Source organism: Topomyia yanbarensis, chromosome 2, assembly GCF_030247195.1.
Source record: "Topomyia yanbarensis strain Yona2022 chromosome 2, ASM3024719v1, whole genome shotgun sequence".
Taxonomy (NCBI): domain Eukaryota; kingdom Metazoa; phylum Arthropoda; class Insecta; order Diptera; family Culicidae; genus Topomyia; species Topomyia yanbarensis.
This window is the reverse complement of record NC_080671.1, coordinates 67,046,062-67,054,689: the sequence shown is the minus strand read 5'-3', so window position 1 is coordinate 67,054,689 and position 8,628 is coordinate 67,046,062. Positions and strand designations below refer to the sequence as shown.

Below are 8,628 nucleotides of genomic sequence, written 5' to 3'. Positions count from 1 at the left end.
AAATATAATTGTGTAACATAATTATCTTTCGATGCTAAAAACTTCAATTCATTTCTATTATAGTACAGCCCACTACTCGGGCCACCCACGCTATTGTATACCAATGCGTTAGTAAGAACCGTCATCACTTGGCGCAAAACACATGTAGAGAGTAAGAGTGGTCAATATAATTACACATCGACACTTTGGTTTGTTTGGTTGTTATTATCTTCATTTACCCCGTTGCCACACATTGTAAACAGTACGCGGAGCTCTTGTTCTCTGCCGTGGTGTGTGGATTTCCATATATTTCCTTACTGCACTGGTGTGGCCTAGCTTAAGTAGTTGAACCGCGATTTGTGCTGCAACATTTCGCCCAATTCGTTCGAACCAATCGGTTCAGTAGCATTCAGTGCTGTGTCGTGGAATAGTGTTTTGCCGTGTTGCTCCGGGAAGCCTTACTGCTCGAGAGTCTGTGCCTTGCCATTCCTGCTGTTCGAGACAACGACCGCCAGCGATCATCGACTCAAGCTGCGGCACGCCATTCACTACCGCATCAACCGTTCGTTTTTTGGTGGGAGTGAGCGTCAGACCAGTTTTCCTCGCGAAAGGCAGTCGCCGGAGTGTGAGAAAAAGTAAGAGAGAATGTTCAGTTCAGTGTAGTTCATGTTCTAGTGCTTTGGTAGCGCAAAGTTGCATAGTGATATTCATTTGTACTCTGCCCTTTCAGTCAGTCGGACTTGTTGCCGTACTGCGACTAGAAGCCATATCAGTGTTGTTTTAATCAGTCACTCTATTCAATGGACAAGGACGATATTTTGCTTTGAAACCGTTGTCCATACCTTTATTGCCCATTTCGAATGTTTTATCTCTGAAGCATTTATTGGTAGGTTGATTTGTGCTACTCAAGTAAATAGGCTAATCCATCTAGTGTGAGGGCGAAACTAACTGACTATCCTTTTATTTCAATTACAGGTATAGCCAGCCACATTGAATGCCTGTGCCAAGTTTCGCTGTGATATAAGTTTAAAATAAATCGACGTGAGGTGAAAGAAAAGTGAGTTTGTGTCGATAAAAAGTGAAATATATCGTGCCAAACAACGCCTAACACATGAAAATGGCATTGAGAGTGGTAGGGTTATTGATTCGCCAGGAAGTTTCTGCCCTTGGCGGTAGGACGACAACGCGCATGATCAGCAGCAGCACGGTTCGATCTGCACGTATTTTGAAGGATTCTCCCAACGCATATCTAAACAAAAATGTTTTGGACCGGTATCAGAAGTTGAAATACGACCCCAAGTATGTTCAGGCCACATACGTGTGGATTGATGGTACAGGAGAAAATGTTCGCCTAAAGGACCGTGTATTGGACTATGTCCCGCAGAAGCCAGAAGACGTTCCGAACTGGCAGTACGATGGCAGCTCAACATATCAGGCTCTGGGCAAGAACTCAGACATCAAACTTGTTCCACGGGCTCTGTACAAGGATCCGTTCAAGCCAGGCAAGAATGATGTCATTGTTCTGTGTGACACATATGAGCCGAGCGGTAAACCGACTGAATCAAACAAACGTGCGGCCATGCAGGATGCGTACGACAAAACGCAAAGCTATGAGCCATGGTTTGGAATCGAACAAGAGTACACCTTTTTAGATATCGATGGTAGACCACTAGGTTGGCCGTCTGGTGGATTCCCTGGACCACAGGGACCTTACTACTGTGCTACCGGGGCACAGAATGTTGTCGGTCGCGATATTGCTGAAGCTCATACTCTCGCTTGTCTGTATGCAGGAATCGACTTTGCAGGAACTAACGCCGAAGTGATGCCTGCTCAGTGGGAATATCAAGTTGGACCTAACCTAGGCATGAAATGTGCCGATGACCTGTGGGTCTCCAGGTATATCTTGTGGAGAATTGCTGAAGATTACGGTGTCGTTGTGACATTCGATCCCAAACCAATGGAAGGTAACTGGAACGGTGCCGGCGGTCACTGCAACTTTTCCACTAAGCAAATGCGGGCAGAGAATGGCATCGAAGCCATCAAGGCTGCAATCGAAAAACTCTCCAAACAGCATGCCAAACACATCAAGGCGTACGATCCTCGCGGAGGAAAAGACAACGAACGTCGACTGGTTGGCAGGTTGGAAACTTCGTCGATCGACAAGTTCAGCTGGGGAGTCGCTGACCGTAGTACAAGTGTGCGCATTCCACGCGGCGTTGCCGAAGCCAATAAAGGTTACCTCGAGGATCGACGTCCCAGTTCCAATTGTGATCCCTACAGTGTTTGTCATGCCATTTTAACCACATGCCTGGTGGACAACTAAACCATCGGTTGATTGCATGCATCTAACATACCACAATAAATCTGTCTATACTTACTGCAATTGTGTATTCTCGTTAGGTAGATGGATGTTTTCTCCAGGAGAATTAAAAAAGACGTGTGTTATTACTGTGTCAGGAAAACGATATAATTTTGAATCTTTCAACAACAATGAGTTTAAACGACAAAGATATTATAGTATCACGGAAAATACACAACCACAAGTTATTCACATACACATAAGCTACTGCTGCCAACATGATCAGGGATGCTAGTGAAGAGACAAATAAACGGTACCTTACAAAGTGCAGACAAACACTACTCATGTTGCAAGTTGCAACTAGTAAATTGTATATTATTTTTGTAAATTTTACTTAAGCGTGTTACATAGTACGGTCGAATGAGAATAGGTGAACGCATGTGCAAGATTCAAGGTATACCTAAAACTGAGCCAACCAAGATACATACAGTTACGTTTAAGGAAGCTTTGTTTTTATTGTTTATAATGATAAAGATGAAAGTATGTATTATTGACTGACTTTTTTCGTTGTGTTTTAGATTAGTTTAGAACAAACTGAACGAGAAAGTGGAAAAAAATCTTAGCTCAACTGTGGTGCATTGGAACCCGATTCCGAGATGTCAGAAAAATGTGTTTTTGTTGTTAACTAAACGTAGTTTCTATCGAAAAGTTGCGCAAATTGGAACTCAAACTGCTTCAAAATATATCTAAAGAGTAATATAATGAAACAAATATCAAATTTTTGAACAGTATGAAACTGTTGATGAAGCAAATAATATAACATATTATATGAGAAATAGAATGAATATTACGTGTATACCATTGAGTTCGACTTAATTCCAACTGTATTGTCATATATGTATAGAACTAAAAAGAAAGCTTTCTCAAATGATCTCCAATTGCTTCAAAGTAGTTCGTAACAATTATATTAGGGCTATTATCATATATCTCTACAAATCTACCGAATAATTCATCATCTGATTCTGTTTTAAGCCTAAATTCTTAGTCAAGCGATTCAGGGATTTGAACATTGAAAATTTGTCCTCGGTCTTGGATTGGATGGTTCCTTTCTTCTTCCTCGTAAGGTTGTCTTTCGATTTTACTAAGTTGTCTTCGCGGCCTGCATACAAGAACAATGAATAATTGAACATTTATAATTGAATACCTATAATTCAATTATCAAGAGTTTATAGTTTAAATTTGCAGTATTGTTCTCCGCTACTGTTTTACCCATTCTGACAGGACAAACGATTCCAATGCAGCTTTCCCACCGAACGAACTGATCGCAAATGACATACTGTTTATTAATACCTCTATACCAGTCTTCTCGATCAAAACCTACACCATCTCACGTCTTCCCAAACTCAAAACCGATTTCACGATTGACTGTTTAGGAACAAGAAAAAATCGCAAACCCGTCACCGTGTAGTAAATGTCCTACAAAGAACGGGACGAAAACTGCACGCGTCGCCGGATCACGCAACGATCATATGATTTCGAGGTTGCCTTCTTTCGTCAGTTTTTGCTTTTTTCCGCCTGTTTCTGTTTAACCTTTATCAACCAACAGACAGCTGGCCACGCTCCGAACAGATTGTCGCTATCCATTGAAAACAAATATCCGGTGATTCTCAACAGTCAGTGTGGAGATGACTGGTGTTGGAAGTGACACTGCGAATGGAAATCAAACATAAGGAAAGACAGCGATAAGTACAAAAAGGCACCATTACACATAAGCACGGAAAATGTGTCGGTGATAATTTTCCACTTCGCTCCGACCAAGTGACGCCCCCGCAAGCTATCTCTTTGCACGGTCGCGAGCTCGAACATCGAACAGCTGTGTGAAGAAACCTCCTTGACTCATTTCGCCCAGTCCACACAGAACGGATAGGTTTGTACGTATTCATTTGTTGGTATGCTAACATCAAGGTAAAGGTGTATCTTTGTGTATTTTGCAGTTTTGCTGGGCCTTGTTTGATGGTTTTCCTTGTTCTACCTGTCCTACTCAGCAGGAGTTTCAACCGTGAGTTAGACAATATTGAAATTTTTTAGCTTTGTTAAACAGTTTTCAAAATCATACCCCACTACTAATATCATGGATAATGATGTGCTAAACTGCCGCTCTACGCATGATTGTCCCAAGTGTGTAGGGAATCCCATAATACAGTGGTTCTCAACCTTGTTTATACCATGGACCCCTTAGAAATCACACCGGGTTGCCGTGGATTCCCACTGATAAACATCGATTTGGTATGCAATCAAAATGTTATTTTCAATTTGCTAGGAAGCAAGACCTGAAATTTTAATATGCACTCAGAAAATATATTTTTCTTCGTGGACCCCCAGCAACGACTTCGCGGTCCCCTAGGGGTTCGCGGACCCCTGGTTGAGAATCACTGCCATAATACATAGGACTGTTATGTGTATAGCAGAACTAAACATGAGCAAAATAAAACAGGTCATCATGTCTGTGTCATAGTTATCCCCACGCTTTCAGTCAACAATCCTTCTCGAGGTGGCATTTGGACAGTTGTATGTTTCGTGTTGGATGTGAGCCTATTTTCATCCTATTTCAATACTCACACAACTACGGCAATGTCCGCTATCTTTGTTCATCTCGCTGGTATAATAAACTCTTGGGCATTCGATTCGTTGAAAAACAAGTCGTACGCTGTCAATTCATGCCACTTTTCATAATAATGATTTTATTTTAAAAACGGAATCGTGTGCTAACATCCATAATAGGGTTAAAATAGGTAAATTTGGCAGATTTGTTTCGTTGATACTTGAACCGGTTGTTCACGATTCAATCGTAGGCACATTCAATAACGTTTGTAGGACTTAATGCAAAATTGACTAATAAACGCAACCTTTCGCCATTCACTACTCTTACCATTGGTATAAGTATTATACTAGCTTTGAAAACGAAACAAATGGAACATTAATCATGTTTTTTTGCTTGCTTACTTTCCAAACTTAGTTATGTTGGCAAACAGAATCACGATCGACATTATTTCACATCGACAATGCGAATCTAGCTATACGTTATAATGATTGCAGATTCACATGCAACCGTCAATACGATTTTTTATTCAGTTTTTATTCAGTTCGTTAATTTTTCCTTGGTCTTCATGACAATGACAGCTGCGTTCTCGACAAGATCTACTGCTGCTCTAGAGGCACTCTTGAACATAAAACCACTACATGTGAAACAAGAAGCACTATCTTGTGCATACCGTCTAAAAGTTACTGGGCTTTGGAACAGTAACCCAATAGATCGTGCTACTAGCCACACAAGACTGTGGCCCCGAATAGTTACTTGGGATGAATATACACTTGCAGTATTCTAGTCAGTGCACTGACTGGACATTGCAAACTCAATTATCACATGGCTACTATTCAGCGTGCTGAGTATTATTCGTGTGATCTTTGTGAATCCGATTACGGAACTTCATATCATTTGATATGTAAATGCTAATGAGGAACCGGATTTTTGGTTCTCCATACATAGATGAACCTATGAAAAAGATAGCTGAAACTCAAGGATATGCTATTTTTCCCAACCCAGTGTTGTAAAGAGCTATAGTTTAAGCCGTATTTCAATGACAATGTCTCTTCGGGGGTGTTTTCGTTCTGTGATCTTAATTTCCCATCGAGCGTGTTGATATATTCGCTCACTGTTTAAATACAAATTCTGAATCCATCCGGGGTTTTGCTACAACTGCAGATCGTTCAACATCCTTCCCGGGGTGCAGAATACTCTGTTTTAATTGTTCTGTGTCGTTATTTTCCCTACCCATAACCTTTCCACTTCCCCAATCCTTCCCATTAGGGAAATGATGAAAATGCAAATCATGGTAAGACACAAATCTCCGATCAACATGGGGAACGTGTTCTTTGAGCCAGTCGCTACTGATTCCTGAAGATTATTTCGACTCCAAAGCAATTTTTGAAAAGGGTGTGACGTTTCTACATGTATTAAATTCAATTTTTTGTTCCATTATTGTATTTTAAAAAAGCAAAACTATCTGGGAACGAGTTACAGGGAATCAATACTTCTGTACGAAAAAAAATAAACACTGTAAAAAATTTGTGTCAATTTTCACAAGAACAAAAATTGTGTTCAAAATTTAAATTGCGAAAAACCCCTTTTTTAATTTTTTTTATATTTTGTCAACAAAAACGTAAAGAAAAAAAACATTTCGAATATGATTGTATGATGGAGAACTTAACGGTAAAAAAGTTTTTCTAACAGTAATGTTTTTAAATTTCATACTAATTGATATACAAAACTGTAATTTTATTACAGAATATAATTCAAAGTATCAAAATTCCAAATATCTCGACAACCATCGCATTTTGAAAAACTTTTGCTAAATGCATTTTGGTTTAAATGATACTTAGAATTATATTCTGTAATAAAATTACCGATTTGTATGTCAATTAGTACGAAATTAAAAAAAAAACATGTATAGGGTAAGGTGGAGCAAATCCGACCTAGTAAATGCTTTTGACTGTAAAATGCTCATTTTACATCGGATCAAGTCGTTTTATAAACCAAATTAAAGGTTAGATTTTTGGGGCCACTTTCTATTTACAGCATTTTATTCGTATCCCGGGAAAATTTTGAGATACAAGCGTTGTACGAAAAAGTTAATTTTTGCTGTTTTCAAAAATGGTGGGGTAAACCCGATCGCCTATGTTTTTGGTTGATTTAGTACAGATATTATTCAAATTTTATGGTTTTTTAATCATAAATCAATCAATGTTATGTTATTGAAATGTAACATGAAAAAACCTGTTTTAATCCACCTAGTGGTGCAATTGTGCCTTTCTCATTTCTTAAAACTATGAGTCTATGGCTGGTTATGTTCGTTTCAATTATGGAAACATCTACTACATTCTTAGTACACTTTATACCCACACACAATAGTTTGCAGGCACGAACCTGATGAGCTATGTGTCGACGGTGAAACACTTGAAACAAAAAATATCATACTTTATTAGCCTAATCAGCATTAGTTCAATGTTGTCTTCCTGCTAACTACGAACGAACCACTCCCCAGCTTAATTCGGAATGCCTTGTGCTATAGCGGTGGTATAAAGATGATGGAGTTGAGAGGGGGAGGTGTATGAGTGATGGATGGGGTGGTGGCCTGGGGGGGAGGTGCAGTGAGTGGTGATCTAAGGGGAATTTAAATTGGTGGTGACCGGAGAGGGAGAGGGGGGGGGGTGTAAATCTCTCCTGTTAAAACCCAGAAACCTTATGTCCATGCCGGGATTAGGTTGACGATTTTTAGAGTGATTGCATATCCTTTCTATATGAGAAAATTATTTATGCATGACCTATTAGCTGACAATTAGCTAAAATATATATTTTCGAAATCTGGACGGATCTGATTTTTTCAGATTTGGATGAATCTGAAGCTGATAAGTCCATACAAGTTACAAATAGCCTTATAACTAGTGTATTTTGAAAAGATTGCAGATTTAAAATAACTCATTTGCTCCTTTTATAAACTGGCTTTCCAGAAATGGACGAAAGCAAACAGAACAAAATCTAATATGATTTTTAATTATTCGAGTTGTTTGAAACACCCAAAGAACATAAATTGAAAGAACAATGTGAACAATGGACTATTTCGCTATGGACGTGTGTGGCAAAGATCTATTTTGCGGAGAGTAAAGTCGCAATGAGACGAGAAGGTATTTATGTAACATTGTTGTCATGTTGTTGTAGCATTGCATTGTACTATTGATAGATTATAGTGAAGACCCGATTTTATCAGCCCACGATTTTGTCAGCCTCATATGAAAATTGATAGTTGGTAGTTTGTTGAGCTCTAGCAGACGAACCAAGTCGAATTCGAGTAAATTTTTTTCTTGAGCATATTTTTCTTATCTTAGTGATCCTTAATATTAAAAAAATAAAATTTTAATTTTATTTTCAATTTTGCGCTGTCTGACCCTATTAAGCGAAATTTAAACTAAATAATTGGAAAGGGTTATGAAGGGACTAAAGAAGAATATTTTAAGGACTTCGGTTGTTAAAAAGAAAGAAAAATATATGTCCCGATTTTGTCAATATCCCCGTTTTAACAGCCTAAAACTCACCAAACGGATCTTCTAAATTGTCTAAAATTGATGCAAGTTATTATGAAAATTATGCTAGTTAACTTGAGTGCTTATGCTACAGAATTTGCGAAGTTAAAGGCTGATGAAGTACTATCTCTGATAGTCGACACTAAGCTAACGAGGCATCAATACTTATTAATTTGCGCATAAGTAGTAGAAAGGCGCCTTTTAATATTTGG

General features: G+C 38.8%; 1 protein-coding gene and 1 long non-coding RNA gene across 4 annotated transcripts; one reads left to right on the top strand and one right to left on the bottom strand.

Annotated features, from left to right (window-relative positions):
• Positions 1–310: 310 nt before the first annotated feature.
• Positions 311–3,154, top strand: LOC131678266 (glutamine synthetase 1, mitochondrial-like). 3 transcript variants are annotated; one of them, XM_058958284.1, is made up of 3 exons: positions 311–614; positions 710–865; positions 955–3,154. In XM_058958284.1, the coding sequence occupies exon 3, from the start codon at positions 1,091–1,093 to the stop codon at positions 2,300–2,302; it is 1,212 nt and encodes a 403-aa protein (XP_058814267.1). In that variant the 5' UTR covers positions 311–614; positions 710–865; positions 955–1,090; the 3' UTR covers positions 2,303–3,154. The 3 variants fall into 3 exon arrangements, with proteins under 3 accessions (XP_058814267.1, XP_058814268.1, XP_058814266.1); XM_058958285.1 differs by having other exon boundaries at positions 710–888; XM_058958283.1 differs by lacking the exon at positions 710–865.
• On the bottom strand, positions 2,422–3,916 carry LOC131678267 (uncharacterized). Its single transcript, XR_009303612.1, has 2 exons — positions 3,548–3,916; positions 2,422–3,437 (listed from the first exon to the last, which is right to left on the bottom strand). It is a non-coding gene; the product is annotated as an uncharacterized LOC131678267 (long non-coding RNA).
• Between the last annotated feature and the right edge of the window lie 4,712 nt (positions 3,917–8,628).

Coding starts and splice junctions, on each gene's coding strand:
- LOC131678266 (XM_058958283.1), top strand. CDS start 1,091: ATGAAAATGGCATTGAGAGTGGTAGGGTTATTGATTCGCCAGGAAGTT.